The sequence below is a fragment of the Parus major genome, chromosome 4 (assembly GCF_001522545.3).
Source record: "Parus major isolate Abel chromosome 4, Parus_major1.1, whole genome shotgun sequence".
NCBI lineage: Eukaryota > Metazoa > Chordata > Aves > Passeriformes > Paridae > Parus > Parus major.
The window spans coordinates 16,619,469-16,646,707 of NC_031771.1; the positions used below are offsets into that span (position 1 = coordinate 16,619,469).

The 27,239-nt window shown below is 36.5% G+C and overlaps 1 protein-coding gene across 3 annotated transcripts in view; it reads left to right on the forward strand.

The window, feature by feature from the left end:
* CCSER1 (coiled-coil serine rich protein 1) overlaps nucleotides 1-27,239 on the forward strand; it is a 608,967-nt gene that overhangs the window by 114,527 nt on the left and 467,201 nt on the right. For all 3 annotated transcript variants that reach the window (XM_015625457.2, XM_015625458.2, XM_015625460.2), the window contains exon 4: nucleotides 1,446-1,539. In XM_015625457.2, the coding sequence (XP_015480943.1) occupies nucleotides 1,446-1,539 (94 nt within the window). The remainder of the gene's footprint in view (nucleotides 1-1,445; nucleotides 1,540-27,239) is intronic.

Genomic DNA, 27,239 nt, shown 5'->3' on the forward strand with positions numbered 1-27,239 from the left:
TTTGTTTTGTTACATTGTAAAAACAATATATAAACAAAGTATGATTTACATTCTCTGAGTTTACCGTTTGATTAAGCTTGCCTGCATAATAGCATCTAAATTTAAAAGGGAGCAAAAAATATTGTAACAGCCTGAGCAATGGGTTCTGTAAGTCATGAAGGGTTTCTTGTGCTGATGGTAAGTCAGGGAAAGAATGCAAGAAAATGTCCTTGTGTTGGCTAATCCTTTGCTTGTGTGAAAGAGCAGAAAACAGGGTTTGAAGAAATAAGTATTCCAAAGGGTTGAATAGGTACAAGTGCTGAGTAGGAATGAGAGGTGACATCTATTGTGGTGGGAAAAACTTTAAAGAATTAGAAGTAATCTAAAAAAATAAGGTTGGAACTGAAGTCAAGAAGGGCTTTTGATAGTTTAATGTATACTACTGTGGTATTTCCCTACTTTCTATAGAGCAGATTGCCATGCAGAGATCTCCCAGACAGTTCAATGCTTTGGGACAATAACCTGGCCTTTTTTACTGTGATTTGTTACATTGCATTAGTGTTGGGAGCATGTGCAGTGATGAGTGCCAGCATCCATCCCATGCAGCCTCTAATAAGTTACTTGCCTGTGGAGAGACTGAAGAATTGAGCCCTACTTGTTGAGCAGCAAACAAAATGCCAGCTGGACAAGGAATTTAATTAGCTTGGATTGTGTGTTGGTGACTGTGGAGAAAATCAATGTATTATTACCAGGTCAAAATAAATGACCATAGAATAAAATACACATGGGAAGAAGATGGAAAATTATTACTATGCCTGTCTGTAAACCTGCCTTATCTGTCTGTGGTTAAGACTTGGCAAACAAAGGTAATGGGGTCATAAGCAGCTACATTTAAGAGTCAGAACTCTCAGTTTATGTAAGCCTTTGCCACTCACATGAATACTTAAAAATTCAGAAGTTGATAATTCATGCCTGAATTTCCTGTTCATGCTAAATTTGTGTGTCTTTATCCTTTGGATCAATAGAACAGTCAATCTCTCTTCAAAATATATTGGAAAGGGCAGGCAGTGTTTAGAATTCCAAAATTCAATAAAAAACACTCACCGATACTGTTGTGCTAAAAATATCATTTTTATTCTTCATAAAAAGTTCTGGTTAAACTTACAAAGGCACAAAACCATCACTGAACAGTGGGAAAAAAAAAAGGTAGGTGGTATTAGTTGTACTTTCTGGGGTTTGTTGTTAAATATTTGATACCCTCTAAAAAGACAACAGTGACACATGTTTCAGGTTAGGCAGTTGTTTCATACTGTTTCTCACTGGTCTAAAGATAGCATAAAAATTTTATGTAGCTCCTCCTTAAACATATTTTCCAAATTTGATTAGAAATCATTTTATGCTGAGCAGTTTGTCTAAAACATCTGTCTAAATGCTTCTAATGCTTCTCCTTTTTTAATCTGTACTAGGATGTTTTGAATAACTTGGGTTCCTGTGAGTTGGATGAAGATGACCTAATGCTTGACTTGGAGTTCCTGGAAGAGCAACATCACCATCGTTCTGGTAAGTCAGATAAATGCTGTCTGTCTTCAGTGATGTATTGTTGTTCTAGAAATATAAAGGAAACATGTTCAGTGCAATTACTTGGAAATAAAAAGAAGTAATTTTCTTGGAAGGAGGAGAGTGGTATGGTATTCCTTTTTTAGAATTATTTCTGGATGTGTTTGTAATTAATCAGAAAAATGCTATTTACACAGCACTTGGACTTCATATGGTGAGTTATGAAATGGAAGTGATTTTTACAGCTACAGAATTTCAGTACCAAGGGCAGACCCATCTGTTTTTCTAAATACTTAAAATGACTGCTGCCTACCCCAGGCACTTAACAAAAGAGCATTGGTGGAATAATTGTGATCACATTTTGTGTGTGCCAGAATAATACTCTTCAAATAAAGAAGGTTTGGTTTGAAACAGGAGTGTAACTTGATGGTTTCTGTCATGGTTGGTTGAAGTCTTATTGCACTACTTTGATTAATAGCAGTAAACTATTGCTATGTATTGTGTTTATGGCCATTTTATAATAGGATTATGCAAGGTAAGTCGTGGGACCTGTGATGAGGAATGCTGCAGTCTCTCTGGCTGGGATGTGGGACAGCAGGGGTCTGTGAATTGAAGTCCTGCTAACTCAGCAGGCTTTGGAGAGTCTTCAAACCTATGTGGGACTTGTGCTTGATCCCAGGTAGAGTTCTGAGTTTGTTTTCTGCTGTGATGCTCTATTCTGACAGTGCTGTGCATTTAAGCAGAGTAATTCTCACCTTCTCTTTTACCTGCTGTTCCCTGATCTGTTTCTCCATTCACCCACGTAGGTGTATGTAGTGCACATCCTTGCAGACTTGTGTGGAAGTGGGGTTTTGGAGACATGTGCTGGCTAGTGTGGATCATCTTCAGTTCTGATCCCTTCATAGATTCAAATTTAGCAATGGTTACAGAGAAACTTCTTGAACTGTGCTCCTGTTTGATATTTTCTATGTATGATTATTCTGTGAACATACCTGAATTACCTCTGATAATTCTGTGTAACCATTGTATTGTGCTTTTTAAACCTGTTTGCATATCTACTTTTAGGATAGAACATCTGTTTTCTTTGGTAGACTGTATGGAGGGTTGCAGCAGAAATATGTGCATGATTATAATTTTCTAAATTATTGGAAGCTGGGATGCAGTAAATGAACTGCAGAGAAAAGGCCCTTTCAAGCCCATTCTGAATAGTGCTGTTAACAGTTAACAGAAAGTTAAATGATGGATAAAGAAATGTGGTTTCAAAAAGCTTCAAAAACAAACACTGCGTTTTATAAGAAATCATATGAGGTTCAGACTTGTTTATTCCCTGGACTGGTTAGAAATGCTTTAACTGGCAGAACTGCTTTCCATAAATAAACTTCTCTAATGTGTTGCACTTGGACTGACCTTTGTTTTCCTTTTTTTTTTTTGCAAATTACTGAATTAACAGCGAAAAAAAATGTTATGTCCAGCATCCTGGTTTGGGACACATTTTGGAGGAAACTTCTGAAGGGATTCCTCTAGAAAGCAGATGCAAGTGGCCCCTCCCACAGCTGGTTTGGGAAGATTTCTTTGGAGAAAAGTGGAAAAAAAAGGTGTAGAACTTAATATCCAGCATAAATAGAAGAGATGATTGGGGATGCAAGCATCATAAAGTCACCCTAGGACATGTATGTGATTACAAAGATTTTGTAGCAGCTTCTAGAACAGTTAAAATAATGAAGTCTGAATGACATACTTGATAGAGAAGTAATTAAGATGGAGATGTGATATGACACATAATCTTCCCACTCTTGGCTCATTATCCAGAGCAAATGAGATGCTTTTAGAACAGATATCTACATTGTCCTCTGAAAAATGGTGACCAGTTCTATTCTGAGTAATAATGTAGAGACGCACAGTGCAAGTATGCACATTGTCTTTAAACACAAATGTGTTTATTTTAGTAATATTTGCTCTTTGGTTTTATTTGTTTGGTGGTGAATCTAGCTGCAAAAAATGTAGGCTTTTCCTAGCTGTCACTGTTTGTTTAAGTCATTCACTTGGAAGAAAGATTTGGAAGGATAGAGTCACAGTATGGAGTTGACTCAATTTCACCAAATAAAGCTGATGTCTTTATATTGCATGAGGATCTGGCATAAAATGGTTAATATGGTTGTGAGTCATCATCTTAGTTTGCATTAAGATATTGAGGTAGTATGGTTGACTTTTATTGATTTAGCATTTAAATACCACTGAACTGCATAAAAGCCTTGAACTAGATACTGACATCTAAACACTTTCAACAACATTTCTGATTCCTCTGGTAAGTTTAAGTTGTGGCCAACTTCCAGGATTTAAGACTTTCTGAAAAATTCTTTTCAGTAATTCCAAATCAATTCATTCTCTGTTTTCACTTCTGGATTTGCTTGTTTTTGTTTTGTTTTGTTTTTTTTTTTTCCCAAGAGGCATCTCTGTTCATACCTAAGTAGAACTCTTCTAAATTTCTTCAATTAAATTATATTACCAAATATTTTTGATGCAATTTTTTCTTCAGGCACCAGAATACAAAATTGATCAGGTGATCATGTTGAAGACATACAGTTAATTTAATGCAGAGCTTTACACTTTTATAAACTCACATAGTACTGTGACTATTTGTAGTACAGTAAAAATTCTGTTGGTGTTCTATGCGTTGATGCTGATTACAGCATTTGTTTGGTTGAAGCCATCAGTCCTAGAGCCATATTGCTATTCACTTATGCCCCATTTGGCTCTTGATTAACAATTCTGTGGGGAATTACTATGGGGAGAAATGTTCCAAGAGAAGCTCTGTTCAGTATTTTAACAAATAGATTGAATATGAAGAGGTATAATTGGAAAATTATTCAGTTCTTTCTTCAGTTGTTACAGAGGGATAACTAAGGAATAGCTGGAAATAGCTATTCTTTAAAAAACTATGAAAATTTCTAATGGCAAATTACATGAGTGCAAGGGCTAACATCACATTTCTAGCATGAATATCAAAAATTACGCCTTTTTGGTGAGGAGGCTGTATACATCAAGCTGTATTATTTAGACATAACAATTCTGAAGGGTACTGCCCCAGTTAATGAACACTCTTGATGAGCTGATTAATGGCAGATTGAGAAATTCTCTTAAATGCCATTAGGTGCTCCAGTTTTTTAGAGATTTGATAGTTAAGACATTATTTACCACAGTCTCTGCTTTTAGCTGCCGTACTTTTAAAGAACAATATTTGTTAGTGTGAGGATATGTTTCCGACTTTGTACTGAAGCTTACAATATAATACTAATTTAACAAATAATTGTATTCTACTGATCTACCATTGTTTTAGTGATCATTTATGAATAGAAAATAAGATTATATTGGAAAGATTTCTGGGAGAATTCACTATTAAGAAGCTTTCAAGAGGAGCTACAAGCCAGTTGGTAGGAAAGGAGACATTCCAGAAAGTGGTCTGCTGTGTTAATTAGAATAGAGAAGTAGAAAGGAGAAAGAGACAAAGATCTGTTACCTCTTTTGTTTGTGGTGGTTTTAATTTATTTATTTATTACTCCAACTAATTTTTTACTGGTGTCCTTGTTCTGTCCTCTCAGATTTTCCCTAATGAGCTGGTTGCCCTCCAGCAGCATCCTCATGAAATGAGGTTCCTCCAAAAAGGTGCTGTAAATGCTTTTGAGTACTAGGGAATTGAAAAATGTCCCTAGCTTTTTCTCTAACCATACAACAGAAGATAGGAGACATCTGCAAACCTCTGGCAGATACTTCTACTTTGGACATAGATGTCTGTGCTTTGCTGGTCTTAGCACAGCTTTAGAAGTCTGGAATTCCCCCATTTCCAACTTTCTCTCTGTAAGTAAATTTATGAGTTTACTACTTTTGCTTCTGTTTTAAAGGCTGTATTGTTGAGATAAAGGATGTAAGACAGAGACATTTTATTGTCCCACCTAACACAATTGCTTTGAAATTTAATAAAATAATATTTATATAGTACTTTGTGAGTGCAGTGCGCTGCTGCATACAAATTCAAAGTATTAATCAATGTGATTTGCAGAGAGTTTTGCACACTGTTCTTAAGCTGGAATGCTTAAAACAAAGCATAATATGACATAAATGATGAGTCTTGAGGGTGCCTTTTTATTAATCTGAGTAAATTAGGCTTTTAAAATATGCTGCATCTTTGATTTCCAGCTGTAAAATAATGAAGTCAGTGGTTTCTATAGTGGGAAATCATTGCAGGTTTATAGAAAGTGACAGCATTAATTTAACCTCATTCATTTTCCTTTTCCCTCATGAAACACAGTGTATTTGATTCCAAGTATTGATTAGTCAAATGTATGAGGAAGACCTTATATTCAGTGATACAAGCAGTGGGGAATTTATTCAAGTAATGCACATTAATGTGCGTGTGTTGTGTGCTGGTGTTGTGCCATAGCCTCTTGAAAAACAAATGGTTTTACGTGGTTGTCATTAAATCAGGACCGCAGTAAATAGTAGCCTTTTCTGAAAATTCAGTGAAGCACAGCTATCCAAGGGCTTTGGTAATTCCTTAACTATTTGCCATGGGTGGCATAAACAGGTGCCCTGCATCCTTCTACAAAGATGTGTGTGTGTAGCTGGGATTTGCAGCGAGTGCTCTGGCTGGAAGTTGGGGGCCTGCTCCTGGTGCTGAATATTAAGCACATGCTCCTGTCTCTTCCCCATCAGGCTCCACACTACACACTGACTATTCATGGGTTTAATATTGATTAGCTGTGTACCCGTACTGGCCCGTGCATCCATCATGTTGCTGCTGGAATGCTTGCTGAATAGTTTTGAATAATGTAACTTGCTAAAATTTTTAGGAGAGATTTGTCTTCGGCTGGTGCTTTAGCCATTTTGGATTAAATGCCTCAGCCTCACCTGAAAAGCTGTGACCCAGTGTATACACGAAGCATAGTCACTTCACCCAGCATATTTCAGAAGTGAAATTATTCATCTAAATTTCTGGGAACAAAAAAGCGGAAATATGAAAATTTGTATGAATATGAAACTTTACAATCTATCAAAATTCATCAGAATATCTTTTGGCTCTTAAAAATCAAACACTTTTAGAGATGGAATGCATTTGGATCAAACCTAAGTTAAGATCATGTCCTTTAGAAGCATTTTAAGTGTGTTCTAAATGCCGTGTTAATGCATGTTTTGATTCTCGCTCAAGGTTTATGAACGAAATGATGGATTACAGCATGGGTTTTGCAGACTGAAGGGAAGGCAGAAAGGATTTGAGGTGTACACATGGAAATACTTATATAAATATCAAATTAGAGTCATTCATTATATTGTCTTTTAGTAACATCACTACGTTAGGTATTAGCAGCCTCACCAACAAAATCACAGTTTACTTGTTTTTTTAGGGAGCAAAAGTCTGGCATTTGTGTTGTATTTCTTTTAAATCCAGCTAACCTGAAGATCAATTGCCAGCAGTACCCAAACTGAACTGTTGTGTAATGACCCCGTGATATTAATTAGGTAGTTGCTGAGGTATTTTGAATGTGATGAATAAACTGTGTGAAAATTCTGTCGTGAGTTTGGAGCTCCTCCTGTGTCTTACTAATTCAATGTATTAATTATTTTTATTAATTTTTTAGTAGGCGGTAGGAGTGCTGAGCTGTGATGAAACTCCTTTGGTCTTTTGGTGGATTTTTTTTTACCATAAGTTTGTCAGTGCAAGGAAAGCAAATTTTTCAAAGGTTCTAATTTGCTTTTAAATAGATAATAGGAAAAAAAGACCGTAACTATGCATTTTTATCAAACAGTTTCTTAGAACTAGAGAAGGGATACTTAAATAATTTGAATGTATTGCTTTGCTCATTAATGTGTTTTTGGCAGCAGATTATGTTTCTGTGTTTACAAACAAAGACCTATTTTGATTTTTGACTGTCACTGGACACTCAGCTCCTTGAGCATTTCTGAAACCCTCGTCATTGCCAAATGCCATCTTTTAGAGTTGTATGTGTTACAGATCAGGCTAAACTAGAGGAGCATTTCTTTAGATTTCTGTTTGGAATGTGTAATAAGCAGTTTGGTTTGTACTTAAAGGTTTTGAACAGAATAAAGATTGTGACAGTAAAGTAGTGGAGAACTCTGTATCTCTGCCAAAGAGCAGGTTTAAAGATTATTTAGCTAACTAGCATCTTGCCTTGTCACTGCACATTTTGGATAATAAGGTAATAAAAAAGTACACAGTACTAATAATGAACAAAACAAAAAGTGATGTGTGACTTCACTGCATTAATTATACCACTATACAGCTATTCTACCACCAGTTAAAAGGGAGAGTTCATGTTAGTTTTCAGTTTTGCAAGAGAAGAGGTCCTGCTGAATGAATGCCTGCCATTCCTCCATCAAACGTCTTGCGTGGATTTGAAATACAGAGTGGAAAGTCACATGCCACTATACATATATATATATATATATATATATATGTAGGAAAAGTTATAAGAGAGGGCTTTTTTTATATTTTCAGAGTGACCTGTTCTACTAAGCTGCATGTTTGCTCCTGAAGCATTGTTTAATAAATACTGCCCAGTAATGGAGTAACCTAAGGTCTCCAGGGAACGAAATAAAAGTTGGCCTCTTCTAAACTCTTCTAACCATGCTCTACAGCTTCTGAAAGAGCACTGAGCATGGAGGAAAGGGATTTTTGCTGGGTTTGCAAGTGGAAGTACGTGTGGCAGTATCAAACAGAAAGAGCATATTTGTGTTAGTTGCAAATAACCATTGCACACTTGTGGCTAGGCTTGCATTAGGATACTAGAAGTCTAAACTGTTGAGAGTAAGAAGGAGAAGAAATAGTGAAGTAAGTATTAAATTGGAATGGAACTAGTTAGAAATCCTAGGCTAATGTAAGGTTAGACTTCCAGCATCCTCGAGAACCCTTGCCCATATTCTTGAAAAGAAATACTCCATTGAATGCCCTGTTTCTGTTCCCTTATTTATGTAAATGAATGGTGCAATCTTATTTCAATTTTCACTGAGAAAATCAAAACACAGCCTAGAATTGCTACCAAATTAACTTTATCCTCAATCTCTTTTAGTGTATTTTACTTTTAAAGTTGAACTGTAACCAAACCTAGTTGATGAGCCACAGGAAGCATGTAAGACTAGTTTCTAGCTACACTTTCTTCAGAATATGCTTAAAACATGTCTGGGATATAAGTAATCCGACTGTGTTGTGTGTTCTCAGTGGATCAAGGAAAATACTCAGTTTCCTGAGCTAACTGTTATTTTTAGCTCTTTACTTTGGTGTGAAGAGTGGTGAAGGACTGAGATATTCAAATGATGTGTGCATGTTAGATTCCTATCTGACTGTTACATATTTTATTAGTGATATGTACTTGTAAATCCTACTCAGTTAAGTGGAGCAGTGTCACACAGCATCATGTTACAATTTAGATACCAAGAGATCTTTTCCTTAATGGACAAGAAGGGCAAAAGAGCACGGTCATGAATTTCAGGGTCATTAAAGAATACTTTTGAGTGAGATGCATTTGTATGATTATCATAGAACAGTTAGATTCAGAGTCTGTATCTCAGTTTCCTGTTCTTTCATAATTATAGTGTGACATTTAGTTACAAATCCTTATTCATATTGGTATGCTTAACCATCGTTTACTGAAAGAACCAGGACAGTAATTAAATTAGGCGGATTGCCTTTCTTCATTCCTTTGATTTTATACATACATTGAGATGAAACATCATCTTTAATAATATCTGCAGGCAGAAAATAAATGCAATAATAAACATTATGACAAATCAAAGCATAGTGGCCTATTTAAAGCAATTCTTCACTTTTAGATGGCAAAGTTTAAGTAGGATGCCAAATACTGCTTTTCTCTCCTGCTTTGTAAATTTACAAAGATCTGGACTGGATGTCTTGCTAAAATGAAAACGTGATGAGAACTTCAAAGGAGTATGGCCTGTCTTCTCATTTTTGTGAGAGATTTAGGAAGCAAGAGAAACAATTATGAGCTTATAATTATTTTACAGAACAGCCATAACTCTGTTTCTATAAAAAACAATTGCTCCTTCCATACAACTTCTGCAGTGATCCTACTTCAAGGTCAGACTGAAACTGTGAGTTAGTGATGGCTTTTGACCTTTTGAGATATTTATCTCTGGGATCATTGTAGCTTCACTCTTAGGTAAAGGAAAGAAATAGTCTATAGTTAAAACTCGAGTGTAAGTCTCCTGGGTTGAGCTGGATTCTCTGACGCCGATTTCCAGCGTTACCATGGGCTCGTCACTTAATTTATTTGTAGCACATAAGTGGTACTCCAGTAGTCATGGGGGTTTGGCATTAAAGTCTGAGAGATACTCATGATACCGATGGGATGGAGCTGCTGTAATAACTAGAGTAATTTCAGTCTTTAGAGGCCAATTATGTTCTGGTTTGTGCCTCTTCATGTGTCATTACAGGAAGTGGAATAGACACTGCCATTGCTGTTGCTGGTGTATCACTACTGTTACTGCTCCTGTGATTGTTTTATTTACTTCTGCAGAAAAAATGCCAAAGTGAACAAGTTTCTTTATACACCAGGAGGAAAAAATATTGCAGAAGCCTGTCATACTAATCAACTAAAGCCTGGGCTCAAATATAAATTACTTTTTAAATCTTCCCAAAATCCATCATTACTCAAAGATTGGGTCAAATCTGTTGTACTGTTTGAAAATATTAGGTGACTTTATTTTTGTATGTCTTTACCTGAATCTCTTGTGGTGAAGAGAGCCTGTTGTCTCTTCTTTCATCCCTGTGAGTGTTCTATCAAATCCTTCATACTGCTTGTATTTTGTTGAATTTTATTTTTGTTTTCACCTCCAACTTCCCTTGAGGGGAAGGAATTCAGAAATAAATGCTGTGCAGGTAGTAAACCCTGAAATTTATTGCAGCCTGGGTTCAGCTTCAGAAGGGGGGATCAAGAGGTAGCAAATGCTTTGGAGGTTGGTTGGGGATACAGGGTCTTCCTGAGAATGTTTTGTCCTCTCAGGGACTCCTAGAAGAAGGCTGTGCTTTTGGTTTGTATAGCCTAGCTAGTTTTCTGCAGTAAGAAGGACACTGTACACTTTTCTCTGCCAAGGGAACAATTTGAGATAAAACTCTAAAAGGTAACCTTGAAGAAATTTTCCCGGTTGTACCTTCTCTACTTAGGCTTATGTTAGGAATATTCCATCTGACCCAAAGTGAATAATGCCCAGCAATCTCCTTATCACATTCCAGTTCTCAAAATTCTTCCATGCAGTCCCTACTGAAGGGAACAGCTTTACAATGAAAGTTTGTCAAAGCTGCACCGTGAAAGTTTGTCAAAGCAAAGTTTGCCTGCTGCTGCTCCAGTAGCTTTATCAAAGGACAGTGCATTCCTTGGGCCTCCTGAGGGTAACATCAGTGTTGTGGGGTTTTGGGGGTTCTTTTTCCCTCCTGTTTTTGTAATGTTGTTCAGGAAATAGAGTCTGTTTTCAGTTAAAATGTAAAGGAAAGTGTGGTTGCAGTGGGAGGTATTCTGAATGCACTTTCAAGAACAAAGAAACAAATGCTCTGTTGCAGGATGGGTGACACGTGTATGTATGGATCTGCAAACAGCAAGTCATGCACAAACTGTTATTACACATTACATACTGCAGTGTTACTGAATCTATGGGTATCCCTATAATATTTTCTTTCCCCTTTTTTTTTTCCTCCTTTGACAAAGAGCTAAGCATTTGTGAGTTTGATATTTGAGGAGTTGCTGAGCCATACACTAAAAAGTGGCTGTGAAAAGTTGATTACTGGAGTCACTGGCCCCATGCAGCATCCTTCAGCCCACAGTGCTTTGTGTGCATGTACTTAAAACAACCTTTGCATAAATGTCTGTGCCTAAGGACTAGCACATACACAAACGTGTAAGAGACATGAGAGACCAAAGGCATTCCTCTGAGCTGTTTCAGTGTTTAAGATACTTTAATTCCTTACATCCAGGTTTTAATAGTGATGCTTCTGTGTAACATAGTAGCTGCTGGATCTGGAATGGTGAGGAAGGAAACAGGAAATTGATGGTTAATAAGTGTAGTGCCTTTTGGTTGCAGGATGGATAATGCGCTCATTTTCTCATGTTTTAGGGAAAAAAAAAAGATTACAGCAATGTCTTTGCAAAGGTTAAGGAAACCAGAGAGGCACTAAGGCCTGAGAAACTGGTATGAAAAAAAAAAAAGTTGGTAGTAAACTTTTTATTATAATAAATTGATTTTGCTGACTGTCAAAAGCCAAGGCATCACGATTAACCTGTTAAAGATCTTCCTGACTTGACCAGTTTTTTCTCTCAGAGATTTTTCTTCATAAAAGAAAGCAATTTACTATAAAAATATACTTATTTGGAGGTTGAAAAGCAGGATGTAGATAAAATGAAAGCACAGCTGTGCCATAATATTATTTTTGTGCTTTTTCCCAAAGCTGTTAATTTCACACAAAATAGTTTTGACAAGTCTCTGTATTTCTAATGCATTTTCTTCTTTAATAAAACATGAAATAACTCTATTTCTAAGGTTCAGTTTCATTGTTTTCTTCCCTACTTAATCTTTAATTTGTTTGACTCATTTGGAGATTTTTGCAGGATTGGGAGTTCAGGAAAAAGTATTCTTTATGCTACTTAATATAACATTACTGATGTGATGTACTTGTAAATTATGGGGTTTAAGCTAGAATTACATAAATACATTACTTTAACCATCTTATTGTCAGCATGTGCTGGATTAAATGCAAATAGCTCCTGGCTCTGAGCATACTCAGTCAAACCCCTCAGTTTGCACATACAGCAGACCTGTGCTCACAGATGGGCTGTGCAGAGCTGTGTGAAGTTACACAGAGAAACTGTTGCTTGTGTCACTGAGCATCTGGAAGGGGTGGGTTTGGCTGGGGGATGAGGTTGACCAGGTAAAAGCCATTGCCTTGTAACGAATTTTTGTGGAAACCCACACTGTGATCCTTTGACACTGAATGAACACAGGTAGTAAAGAGTAGAGGTAGGCAGGAAGGGGAAAAGAATAGAGGTAAGAAGGAAAACTGATGTGGAAAAAGCTCACCTTTAGCTTCTGGGAAAAATAACATGGTTTGGAATGAAGTTTCTCTAAACTTCATTCAGAATGATATAGAACAAGCAGCTTGAAAGAATTTTTCAAACTCTCCCAGAAGTATTATTCTGTCCCTCTCTTCTGAAAAGAAGTCAAGAGGTTGAAAGAAACCCGGTTGATTTGTGTTTCTCAGGCTGCAGGCGCTCTCTGGAGCACGTGTGTTCCTCCTGCGTGTGCTGCTCCCCCTCATCCCCACGGCAAACACAGAGGAAGGAGTGATGGAGAGCTGGATGTTAGCTGGTACATCTATTTTCACAGCAGCCTGCTCTCTTATCTCATCTGCAAGAAAAACTCCTGAGGATCTTTTCCCTTGGAATACAGGAATAATGAGCTGTTGAATCAGCTCAGTGGTATGTGCTTGGTGGGTCACAAAGGATACGCAGCAAGGCCACAGGAGATGACAGGAAAGACTGCACTTTCTTCCAGTGGGAGAATTTATATTGCCCATATTTTCAAATTGTAGGTAAAGAAAGACACTTCCAGTTCTGTCACTTTCTTCTTAACTAGAAGTGAGGTTGTTTTGTTTCCCCTTCCACAGTCACATTTAACACATCTTTTCCTCTGTTACCTGCCAGGCTTTTTGTACTTTCCTGAAATAGCAGGAGCCTATATCACCTTAGATGGCTTGTGGATTTTTTATGATTTATTACAATTACAGCTTTATAAAATCAATTACTACTTTGCAAATTCAGCTCATTTTGGAGTTGTCATGAAAAAAAAAAAAAAACACATTACTTTTTCATCTTTAGTCCTTCTCTTGACCAAGTTCTGTTTGCCTTCTATTAAAGAATTGTGGTTTGATGACCTTTTTCCTACTGTACATTCTTGTTTAAATCTCATATTGAGGAGTGGGATGCAGACAGCCTCTATATTTTGTATATTTTCAACCTTTGATTGGTTCTTTATTTCGGTTAAGTTTATTCAGGTAACAGTAATATTTGAAACTGTAGGTTAAAGGTGCTAAGTTTTGCTTACTTTCAGGTTTAGAAGTCCAGACAGCTGAGATAAGTTTGACAGATTTTTATAGCTATAATAATGAAGACTTCAGTCTCCCAGTAGACTGTAGATGTAGAATAGAATTACCATGATTATTTAATAATGCTAGTTGTATTTATAAAATACAGTTTAGGCATTCTGGAGTCATCAGAAATCCTTGGAGATTAGAATACTTTCTAATTACATGTGGGAATAAATTGTCCTTACACTTACTGCTGCAAAAACATATTTGAAATTCTGATACTTTATCAGGGCTTAGGTCATTGCATTTACTGTTATGTTCAACTTCCTATCTACATGAAGGATGATTCAGCATGTTTTACATTTATCACTTACCCCTTTGATCTATCTTTTTAGAGTTCATTATAGATTCAAATGTATTCCGTGTCTTCACTCATTTGTATAAATGCATGTTCTCTATTTTTGGGGAAAAACATTACTAGTGTATCAACGATTTCTAGAAAAAACATGTTTTTCCTTTGGGAAATGGGAATTTTTTTGGTGCTTCAACGATTTGCTGTGAGAATATCTCAGTGGAGAATTGAGTATATTTAGCCTAAGGCATATAGGTAGCTCCACTGAAGGCAGGGGGAACGTAGACTTCTGATTTAAGATCATTCATAAGTGACCCCGCTCTTAGGAGCCTGGGCTTGGTACATCCAGTGAGACTGATTTTTTTATAGCTACTCAGTTTCTGCCATTTGCCTTAAACACAATCATGCTGTGGCTAAAAGTGTATGTGAGTACAGTATTGCTAACATATGGTAAAAGAGTAAACTGTATTGGAAATTTGTAGTTATAGCTAATGCATGGACAGATTTATTAGCAACAGCAGCATCATTTAGAGGAACAAAAGGTCATATTGTGGGTAATGATTATTTTTTGGGGGTGCCATGTCTCTTCAATTTCAATTTTTTTCTAGGAATGGATTTGAAAGAAAGATTTGAAGATAGCACAGCATTTTTATTTATATTTCAAGGAAAATTAGAATCAGTAGCAAAGCACAGTGTGCTTCTTTAAATTAAAATGTTAATATCTTTTTGAGAAAAAAAGCCTTTAAAAAAATACTCCTCCCTGGCGAGTCTTAGTCCATATAAACTCTGCTATTTTCCCAAAACAATGAGGACATAATTTCTGACTATTTCTTAATCATCCAAGCACTGTAGAAATAGGTAGTAAGAAGGCTTTCTTCCTAAAGAAAATTTTTATTAAAAAGATTTATTTCTTTTATTAGACTTGGTACACTTAATAGTCTGATCAGACATTGGAAGCAATTATGAGGAGGAAAAAGAAAACCCACAGCAAAAATAACTTATTCAAGGTTAATTTAGATGATGTTAATTTAAAATCTCAGCATGCCTTTTAACCCACTATAGCCCTGTTTAGAAGTGATGTGAGACTGGTTCTTTCATATAAAGTAGAAAGAGGTAGGAAGCTGATTAGGTACTTTGCTATCTCTGATCTTAAAATAATTTTGTTCTTTTGCATAAATATGATGCCTTGGTATTTTCCATCTATCAGAAGAAATGATTATTTTACTTGTAGGTAATTTCCACAGTCAGCCTAACAGGTTGTATGGTCTGGGTCTAACTTTGTTTTTCATGGCAGCCTTGATCACATATGTTGCTTCCTAAAAAACTAAAGGAATAAAGAAATAATAAATTTGAATAGGGGATTCTTAATGACAATATTTGATTTTCTTACCTAATCAAAGACCATCATCTCACAGTTTAATTTCTGATTTTTGTATCTTGAGCATGTATTTTCCAGTAGACTTCCTTAGTAGGTGACTAAAATTGCTCTTTTCCACACGAGATTTTTTGAGCAGAGGATTTTTATAAGCTTTCCCGTCTCTGACATGATATAATACTAACATCTAGAATATTCCCACTGGGAAAAATTAGTCAAAACCCAGGGAAAGACTTGGAGATTACTTTGTAAGTGTTTTTGTGTTGTGGAATCAAATCACAATTTCAGGAAAAGCAGTTTTTTTCTCAATAAGCAGAGGCTAAATCTAATGTGTTTTAATGGCGTCTTAACTCCTACCTGAGTATGTAGTCTGTGCCATTAAGTGATTTAACCTCTACTCCTTACCCTGCTGTTCAGGTACCAAGTAATCAAACAACTTATTGAGGTGTTGTGCTCTGTTTAAAGTGGTTTTATGGAATTATGGGGCACTGACAGCTCAAGTATAAGGTGTTATGATTTGGTAAAAATTAAAACACTGTCCATATTTTCTTTATCTGATACATTGCATGCATACAGTAAGTAGGATATGCCTGGATGCACAAATAAAGGAGGTTAGGTACAGACTGCTTACAGGAAGGAGTTGGTCTGTGAAGCCATTGTATGGTTGTTAATAATGTGGTGAGCTGTAATTTCTCATGTGCTGGTCCAGTGCAACTTGGCTTTCTGTTCCTTCATGATCTCAGTAGTTTTGGTGGCTTGTTTTTGTTTTTCTTCCTCTATCTTGTAATTCATACAGATTATTCTGTGTAGTATAGCTGTTCAGATTGCAAGAATAAACTAATAGCTTTCCCTGCATTTAGTGTACCTAATTATTTTAAAGCCAGCGTGCCATCTGAGCAGAGGATAGGATTTAGAAGCATTTATTTCTTTGGGTTTTTTTCAGTCTTTCACCTTATGGCTTAGTGTATTAGCTTAAAAAGTTGTAATTGTCTTTTCCATAGGAAACACTGTAATGAGTATTACAGTGTACATTACATTGTACAATTTACAATATACATTGTACAGCTTTGGACTATTTTCTTTGATTTTTTTTTTTTCTCAAACCCTTTTCCTAAACTAGTACTATCTGTGAAGATCTAAGCATGTTTGTGTGAGGCAATATTAGAGAAACAGGACTTCCTGCATGCTGAAAATACTTAAAACTCCTTGTTTATTTTCTTAATTCATGAGGTGGCAGCCACACAATGCTGCTGACTCATTGTTGGGTATTACTTCCACAGTTTGTCACTTGCAAGTGGAAAGAAGCTGCCAGCTGTTGTGGAGGTGACACAGCAGATGTTGTAAAAAGGGAATTCTCATGGACAGTGTGAGACTTACAAAGAGTTTCCACTGAAGGGTAACTGAATTTCAGTCATCTTCAAGGAGCAATTTTGGTCTTTCTGTTAATGTAGCAAATGAGATTTTGTGGTTGTGATCTAGGGACCTCTACATGCCCTGCAGCACCTTCTCAGTATTTAGGGAATGGTTTGGAAAGGAATGTAATATTCAATATGTTTTTTACGTTAGATTGTTTTTCTCAGCGTTTTTGGTAAAATAAAGCATTGCTAAGATAGTGATAAACTTCTGGTTGCATATTGGCTTTGAGAACAGCAACAAGTGTTTTCTCTGGTCCCTATAATTTTATAAACAGATTTACTTCAAAGAAATATTTGTGTTAGGAGCTTGATTTCAGTTTCCAAATGAATGCAGAGCCTGGCTTTGCTTTTGAATGTAACCCTAGCAAATTGGTTGGTAAAAATGTAATTTTTCTCCAGTTAAAAAATGCAAACCACCTTAATTATGTTATATTTTCAGATTGTCTTCCTTAGTGTTTTATGATGTTAGAGTTGGTTCAGTTCTAAAGAAACTGAGGAGGATTAAGGATAACCTGAGTTTAGAAGACTTATTTCTTCTAGTGTAGACTTGTTAACTTCCTTAGAGATACTGTGTGTTTTAAATGCTAAAACAAAGTAAAAGATACTTATGAGGATTTGTTGAATCAAGGGCTGTTACTTTAAATATGTGACTCTTGAGTCAGATGAAATAATTTACTACAGTAACTTTGGGGAGAGTGACATTTGATCCTCTTCTCATTTGGACCCAATAGGGAACTGCCTGGTAACAAACCTGAGATCTCGTATATCTTTCACATAATTAAGAGGAATTCTAGCAGAGGCATCTAACACTCAAGGGTATTGTGCAGATTTGTGCATTCTCTGCAGCCCTTCTGATCCAGAAGTCAATAATTAGGCTGTCACAGAAATGTTGTGGTTTACATTGTTTGATTTCTGGTATTGGAGAAAGAAAAAAGGAAAGAGTCAGTGAGAAGGGGAGAAATATTTTTCTTGTTAGTTTTGATTTATTTTTTTTTAATAAACTGTCTACAGGTAAAGGCTGTGTAAACATTAACAAAGAATGAATATATTTTTAAATCAGTTTTACTTTATAAATAACCTAAATCAAACCATCAGTAACTTCCCACTTATCTTTGTATTTTGTATCCTGAGCAGCTTTTTTAGGGTATGTTTTATGGCCTTCCCAGAAGCTTTAAAAGAATTACAGATGTACTGTGGGCAAGCAAATATAAATCATATAGCTGACAGGAAAAGTGTGTAGTCTCACTTCAGGAAATTTGAGATCTGCTTCTGTCTGTGCCACAGGTTGTCTTGTATAATCCTCTACAAGATACTTTGCTCATCAGTATTTATCTCTTACATAAGGATCCTTTTGGGATGCATTATTTTTTCAATAGGTGTTCATGTACTGTGATTCCAAGTGCTATAATGTATCCTGAAATTTAATAACTTGCAGTAAGTGTTTTGCAAATAAGATTCTGATACTGACTGGATTGTTTGAGGAATTTCTTTTTACACCTTCTTCTGCTGTAATTTTGCAAGTGAGGTTTACTCTCAACAAAAGAGAAAGTAAATAGCTTTCAAATTGACAGTGATGAAACAAATTGCTCCAGAGGGAGCTTGGTGTCTTGATTGACAGTGAATAGAAACAAACAGGAGATTCTGATGTGGAGTATCAGGAATAAAGAGCATCAAGTGCTGCATCCTCAGGCTGTGATAACGAGTCTGTACTGAGGAAGGGGCTGCTCCAAGGGCTCCAGTGCCCTGTGCTGTCACTCTGTCTTTGGCAGATCTATAGGTGTGCTCTCATCATACATAGCCTACCAATATGTGAAGTGTATTTCGTTCACAAGTACATTTTTTGTACATGCAGCCATATTTTAACTGAAGCTCTGCATACTGAAGAATCTCAAAGTATTTTATTTCAAAATAAAATTTTGAATTGCATTATGGAATTGTCTCATTAATTGTATTCTTGGTTTAAAGCACAATTTGGAGAACAAACAAGGCAAAAATACTATGAACCACCTGAGCCATTTTTGTAAACTACACTTAACAGTATGCTCCATACCAAATCATAGATGTGATCGTTCTGTGGCTTTCTGGATTCTGTGGCTATAAGACCTTTTCTGTACTGTTTTCTGGTATCCACTAGTATTGAGATTTTAGATGCTTCTAGTGTAGAATTTACTGATTATGATATTTCTAACATCTGTTTATTTGCAAAAGTAGAGAAATGTTTTCTCTCAAAATCATATGATGAAATTTTGAAAGAAGAAATAATTGACCATCCATCCTCTTGTGAAAATATTTTGACATCTTTCATCCAGCCAATGAACACAGATTTTATGAGCCAATATGAATCGCTTTAGTTCTGGAAAAGAAACCCAGCAGTTTGGCTTGTGTTAACAAACTAAGCATCTGTCTCTCGATGCTGTAACTGTGAAAAGGCACTGTATGGTCTTGTTTGCTATTGGGACAGGGAACTAGTGCTCTTGTGGAAGAAGCAACCCATCCCCAGGACACAGGTGTTTCCTGCTCTTCCAGTGCTTCCTCATCTAAATGCTGGTCAGGTCTGCCTGATGCAGTGTACGTCGTGGTGAGGAGGTTGCTGCCTGGAATACTATGCCTGAAAAATCATCACTTAAATGGAGTCGTATCAATTTACAGGCAAATTGCCTGGTAATTGTTTTTTATAAGTTTCAAATATCATTGCTCAACAAAAATCGTTGGCAGAATGGTGTGGTTTTATACACAATTTAGCATCATGGGCAGAATATTTTAATGCATTATTCTCTTGGAGGAGGTCTTAGTTTCCTCACTGTGTCATGGACTTTGGTCAGGAAAGCTGAAGTTCAAAGTGCCTACTGCATGTTTTCTGAGCCTCAAGTTGAAGAACCAAATGTGTTTGTTTTAAATATAAACCAATTATTCCTGTATTACACTGATCACCATAGTAACCTATATTCATTGTGTTTTCTATGAAGTAATTTAAAATCACTTAGCTGGAAGAAATAAGTAGTGTCAATTATTGATACATGAATGTAGCCTAATTATATTAATGTGAAACATTTTTGTAGGATGAATATTTCTTCATGCACTGGAGTTTCATGTATTGTCATAATTAGTGTCAGTCATTTATGCGAACAGGAATTCTGAGATGTTTTTGGTTTTGGGTTTCTTTCTTGGTTTGTTTGTTTTCTTTCCGCATCCCTCTTACACCGTGTGTTATATTCTGCATTTTAAAATTTCAGTTGCTTGCTTTTGCTAACACATACAGCTGGATTGTATTTGAGAAGTACCAGATGCCTGTTAGGTTCTGTGGTAAAGCTGTAGTCACATATATGTAGTTGTGTATCTAAAGAATGTCACCGCTATTATTTGTCTTTTATTTATTTTCCTGACAAAACATTATTGATGTGATCTTGTAAAGAGTCTTGAAGTTGCTGGGAAAGTTTACTTGATCCTGATTTTTAATGGCTTTTTGGTTATATACTTGATTAATCAAACTGTTGCTTATTTGTTTAATTAATTAAATGCAGTGGTGTTTGAAGGCTCAAAAAGCAATGAAGTAAACAATCTATAATTGACTGAAATGGGAATTCTGTTTGAAGAGCTGCTGGAGAATCAAGTTCACCATGTAATCTTAAAATGCAGAACACTTCTGTTGTTTATGTATGCAGCTCCTGTTCATTATGCTGAAATTGAGCTGAAAATTGTTTTCTTTTGCTGTCATTAATTTTAGTTTTTAAATTCAAAGCAAATTAAGTTGCTAACTTCAGCAACTATGGAGATGACTTCCTAAATATGAGATAAACTTAGTCTCCAGCTATGTCTAACAAGCCTCATTTTGCTGGGTTATTTCCAAATACCTGCAGTGAAAGCCAATGTATTTGAAGAAGAATTTGTCGTTATTGCTCCAGCTAGGATAAACTGTCCATTGCCAACAGTAGGCAAATAACCCTCAAGCTTTACTGTTGAAATTTTACATGCCAGTTTTACCTCTTTCACTGCAAATCACCTCACCAGCATTCAGATCACCTAGTAGAGTTGGATAGCACAGAAGTTACAGATGGGAAGAGCTAATTATCTCATCTGGCACATTTGTTTTTGTTGGTTTTTGTTTGTTTTTCTTCTTTCTTTTTCTCTGCCAGTACAGGATTTTTCCTACAGTGCGTTTCCTATCAGCTTTCTGTTATCTAATTATGAAAATACAGCCAGTTGCCTTGAGAGTTTTCCATGTTTTTTTGTTTTTCTTACTTTGATTTTTATCTAGCATTCATAGATCTAAGTGATGTGCTAATCAACTGATAGCTTAAACTTCATTGAAAAGAGATTGAGTTCAGTCTGTTAACACACACAGAGCTAAAAATACAGTCAGTTACCACATTATATTTGTTTTCATTCATAATTTCCATGAAACAATATGATTTCTTCATTTTGGTAAGGAAAATGCCCAGGTAAATACCATCTTGTTAAGTAAGTTAGCTTCTGTAGCATATTCTTATTCTAATCTGCTCACTTTCTGGCAAAACTGAATATCTAGACTTGTACGTTGCATTTCATCTTTGAAATGATTAGTGGAAGAAAGAGTATAAAAAGGAAAAAGCCAACTATTTTTCTCTCCTTGTTCCTAATCAACAGGTTTTTCAATCAACAGAAGTGTGACTTGCTTTTGATTTTTATTAGCAATGGTTCATTAGCCTAAAAAGAAACCCAGAGGCCATATTCAGCATTCTGATGTTCCCATGAGGGAAAATAAAAAGGTTATGGTAATAAATGGAACATAGTTGCTCTGGAATTATTTTGAGAATAAATGCAGGGCATTGTGAGACTCTGCCACACAGAGTCACACTAGGGTAATGTTTTCAGTGAGTACATACACCTGTTCCCAAAGTAATACAAATATTCTTGTGTCTGAAACCCTCCAAGAAGGCAAGTGGTTTCACTTCGGTCAGTTGAAGTTGCACTTGAACTTTCAGATCTGCACTTGATCTTTGTTTGACTGTGTTTGACCATCCATGAATGATTACAAGGTGCCTAAATATGGGCTTGAACAGTACCAGTTTCAGTAGATTGATTTTGATGCTAATGTTGCTCTTGAAAGGTAACTTGTTATTCTCAGCCTGGGTGTCAGTAAATGAAGTGTATTTCCCAAAATATTCCTTGTTTACATGGAAAACAAATAATAACAGAACTCAGTTCAGTTCTCAGTTTCTCTGTCTGAGGGTTGAAGAAAAGCTTAGACTCCTGAATATGTTATGACTGAGGAGATCCTGGAAGGTATTAAAGGTAGTGAGCACGCTTCCAGGGTTAAAGGTGAAGATGGTGAAGATGTGTGGGATGTCAGGATCACACATTGCTCAGCAGCAGCTGCTCACTTGGACAGTGCTCTCAGCCAGGTGGTGTGATTCTTAGCTGTTGCCCTTTGCAGGGCCAGGAGTTGGACTGGATAATCCTCGTGAGTCCTTTCCAACTCAGGATATTCTGTGAAATAACTTTTGTTTCTTTACCATAATCTTTAGTATCTTCTGTTTGCTGTCAGTTGTTCTGAATGAATACAACTGCTGTGAAATAATAAAATGATGATCTTTCGAAATAGGAACAAACTCCCTCTGTTTTACATGTTTCTCTTTGTACGATCTTTTTTGTAAAAGAGAATTGGGATGCAGCTTGAAGGATTTACATTGACAACTATAGTGTGAACAAGCTAAATTTTAGCAAACAATGAAATAAGATTCCTTTCAGATTATCCAGAGCTGTAGCTTTTAAGAGAGCTTTTAAGAGCTTTTAACTGCTTACACAAAGTTCTTAGTGACATAAGACTGAAGTTTTATCTGAGGCTCTGTCATACTGCTGTTTACGATAAATTTTACCAGGCAGAATATTCATTTAGAAACTGGAGGAGCATAACTGCTGCATAGACAGACATACAGTTACCTCAGCATAACAGAGCCTCACTGCTTTATTTTAAATTAACTATTGCTTCTGTTGCAGAAGCTCTTTTTCATATATAAGTGTCAGCACAGTTTTATCCTTTCCTCCCTAGCAAAAGAGGTTGTGACTCCTTTCAATAAACTGCCTGAACAGCGCAGTGTGGGTTGATTCTTGTGGTGTTCAGGTCTCCAAAGTCACTAAATTTGAACTGCAAAAGCAGCCTCAGCCATCTAAGACTCTGTAATAGTCTCTGAAAACTTCAGAGTAGCTGGAAAATGAGTGATGTATCTCCACTATGTGCAGCATAAATGATGTTATGACAGTGTTCAGTTGTTTGAGTGAGTACTCAATAGAGCCTCAGAGGCACTGAGGGAAGAGCTCTGGGGGTGTGTGGTCAGCTGCAGGTAGCTGCTTCTGTCGTGCCTGTCTCCGTGAGGTGTCTTCATACACTTTGTTACAGTGCCTTGAATTGGCAGGATGAGTGCGGAGGATGCCAGTCTAATTGGGAGGAGGAAGAAAGTCTCTGAACACTTTCATCTATGACAGTGTCTGTCAGAGAACATGAAAGACTATTCCTGTGGTACTTAATTAAGCCTTGGGTCTTTGCAACGAAAACAGCAAACAATTAATTAATGATTAAAATTAGCTGCGTGTCCTTTGTGTAGTGATTAATGTACATAATTAATGCTGTAGCATTTTAAGGTGTTAGCTGTCCTTAACTGAGCTGCGTAATAAATGGTGGCTTCAGAGGGTGATACTTAAAATTCAAATTAACATTTACTTCAAAAAATTCTCAGTGCTAAGAGGATAACTAGAAGCAGAGTAACACCCCCCCACACTAATTTTCTATGTGTGTGAAGAGACATCAGTCTTAGGCAGGGACTCCATTATTGTTCACACCTGCTCCAACTAGCTAAGCTGGCTCTTGCTGGTTCTAGGAAGATGATTTCAACTGCTACCAAAATTACTGATTAGACAGCCCTGTTGAACTACAGATATGGGTACTGATGGACTGTTGAAATCAGACTGAAGCATCCAAAGAGAGCGAGGTGGTGTATTTTGTACTTGTTAAAACTTTTGCATCTATTGAAGCTTGGTTCAGTTAAGTCCTACAGTCTCAACAAACATCTGTGTTAAAAAGCTGTGCCTGAGCTTTACTTTTGCACACAATGGACAGAATGGGAGGCTGAAATTCAGAAAATGTGTGCACATTTATCTACTCACAGGAGTTTTGCTGTATTGGTGATGGATTTAGGAATGCTGGCCACTTTTTGTTGTGTCCAGTCTCTTTGTCTGCACACCAGTTTCACCTGAAGAAGGTTATTTCAAGGTTCACTCAAAATGTCCAGTTTGACTTTGATACCTTGTACGCCTAAATACTTTTACAAATCCTTAAGCTTAAAATAGTATTGCAAAACAGCTTATTACAATGCAGAGAAATATGCTTTTATGCTCCTGCAAATACAGTTTCAACTATGAGCATTGATTGGAAAATGAAGGTCTAAAGGAAAGCTGTGATTCAGTGGCTGTAAAATGCTTAAATTGAATATGTGAATTAAGGAAGAAGCAATTCACTGGCTATAAAGTTCTTGAAATACCAGCATTAAGGCAACATTTGGTAGAAATTGGTAGTTCTTAATTATTTTATTTCTAACCCTACCTGTGATTGTTGTCTAGCTACATTTGGGATAATAAGGAGTTAGATATAAATAATTCAGTAAAGAGGTGATAATTCATTTCATAAAAATTGATTTGTAAGAACAGGGAATTCCTATATATAGAAATTATTATAAAAAGGCCAGAATGACATGGTAACTTGGGAGTTTCTGTTCTGGATTAGAACTATGTCTGTTCTCACTCATTCTCCTGTCTTTACCTGTGAGACCTTAATAAAAAAGAAGAGAAACTCATCTTTTTGTAGAAAAGATATTGCAGAACTTAATATATTTCTATTATAACATGGCATATGCTCAAAACTTTTTACTCAAAACCAGAAAGAAAATAACAGCACAAAATGCCAAATTCACCTCTTGTATAATTTTCTGTACCCCAATAGTATTCTAAAGCATTAGGAAAAATTTGTTCAGCTTGATTTTCTAATATATGGGAGAATGTGGAGAAATTGTATTTTATCCTTCTGCATGTTCCATCTGATCCTTCCACCAAAATTGTTTTTGTATTGTTGTTACAATAATTAACAATTGTCACAAGAAAATAACAATTGCTATTGTATCTGATGCCAGTGAGTTCCAAAACCTGTTGGTGGGACAGTTTGTGGTCCTGAGCTGTGACCGTGGACACAAAGAGTGTTTTATAGGCAGAAGAATTCTGATAGTGTTTATTTGCTCAAGTGTCAGTAAATTTAATCTTTACCTGCATTTTATATAATTAGTTTTAAATCTTATATGACACTAGTAATTTCAGCAGTAATTAGCAACCTGGTGAGAAGGTAATTACATGTACAGAGACTGTGTTCTCACATGTTTAGCAGTCTGCCTAACAAGCCACACCAATGAAAACAAAAAGCAAGAAGAATATTTCATGTAGAACAATTATAAATTTCCTCTTATCACTGTAAAATCAACACAAGGTACTGAGAATTTGAATGGTAGTCCCTCTCTGTCCAATACCTCATTAATGAAGGTTAATCAGATTCTTAAACAGTAAATCCTTCTACAAAGCGTACCTCTGCCATTGTTCCCATTAAATATCAGGGTCATGGCCCTGCTTATTCCTTTGCATAAAACCTCCCTGTGGGGTATTTTAACAGTGTAAAGTCTTCATAGTACATGGACTCGCTGTATGAGGAAGGCAGTGGTCTGTATCTGAAGTCCATAACAAATTTAGGCATTGAAAAGGTTTGAAAAGCAGCTGACATTTAAGGCGTGATTATGTTTTTTCTCTTAGTGAACCAAAGGGCTTTTTGACATTAGCAGTAACTTTGCTGATCAGATGCTCTTTCAGCATGAAAATCTTAGAGGGCAGGGCTCTAACCCAGCACCTAGAACCTTATTCCCTCCCAGGGCACCACTGCAGTGTGTGGTGGAGCCCATGGTGCCTTTCAGTCCTCCTTGTCTTCTGGGATTTCTCTAGGATAAGTCTGGAGCCATACAGTGCTGCACCAGGATTGTATCTGGTAGTGTTGCAATCCCTAAACTAGAGGGGGTTTTGCTTTGTTTTGGGTTTTTATTTGCCTTTTTTTTTTTTTTTTAGTGTGAGTAAACTAACACTTCTGAGTCTCTGTGTGAGAGCCTGAATAAATACACTATTCCTAAAAAAGGGAAAAAATACTCCCTTTTTGAGTAAAAGTGATACTTAATCGGTATTAAGCCCTTAAGAAACAAAACAAAATAATTATTTTTTCATACCTTATATTGACTGCCAAACCAGGCAGGGTGTAAATTTTTTTTTGTGTTTCCTTTCATTGGCTCTGCAAACAAAACTGTTCTGTTGAGATTTCAAGGTAAGAAGCTGGAGGCTGGAAGGCAGTACTAATGCAGAAATTTCTTGAGTCATGGTTAGCCTATCAAGGGAGCCCTTTCTCTTTCACATCAGTTCATAATCTCTTCAGTTTTATTTGTACTTGTTTAGAAGACATTATGTAAGTATTGGTGTATGTTACCCAAAAATTCCAACAAGATGGCAGTGTTTTTCCATCTTCCAAGGACAGGTCGCTGGGGATGTAGCTGTCTGACTGAGTGCCCTCCTGATGCTTCTAGCTGTAGTAGTGTCTTGGCCCACAAACTAGTGATGTTTCATTGTCCTGTGAGAAAGTATAAAACCCCAAATGGTTGTTACTTCCCTTGCTTCCAATGTGTCACCAAGGCAGAACCTGGAGATTGCCTAAATACATTTCTCTGTGCTAAATTTCTATTTGGTTGTGATGAGTTAATTTAGAAATAGTTCTTTGTTCTCTTTATATTCATGGCAATTTAGATATTCCACAACCCAGGAAGAGAGAACAGAGCTCAGTATATGTCATGATTGACTGTACAGTCTCTATACATCAGCAGGACCTCATGGATGCTTAAGTGCCACAGCAGGCCCCACATCTTTGTGTTAGTCTCTAATTGAGGTGTGGGAAACTCCTATTGAGAATAGCTACTGGGCACATCAGCTGTATCCTGGATTTTACATAAAATTTTAATTTGGATATACTCTGTAGACACCTTTTCACTGTGGTTTTGTTTATTTTTTTTTTTTGTTCAGAGGCATAACTGGGTGATTTTAATCTAAACCTTTTTCTGAACAAAGAAGCTGAAGTAGAGATTGTATCAACTCACAGTTTCTTTCTGGTTTGCTAACTCCTTCTAGTTTACTAACAGTTCTCTTGCTCTCAACTGGATTCTTCAGAGCTGTGTTCTTCAGAGCTATGTCAACAGAAAAAACAAAAAGGGTAACACAAGTGTTGAGAGCCCCAGAACTGATAGAAACTTCCTGCCCCACAGGTTTTAGCTGCTAATTCAGATACCAGGCTGAGGGCTGTTAGTTCTTCTGGCTGACAGAGCCAGAAATCCTGATTTCCACCATCCTGAAAATACA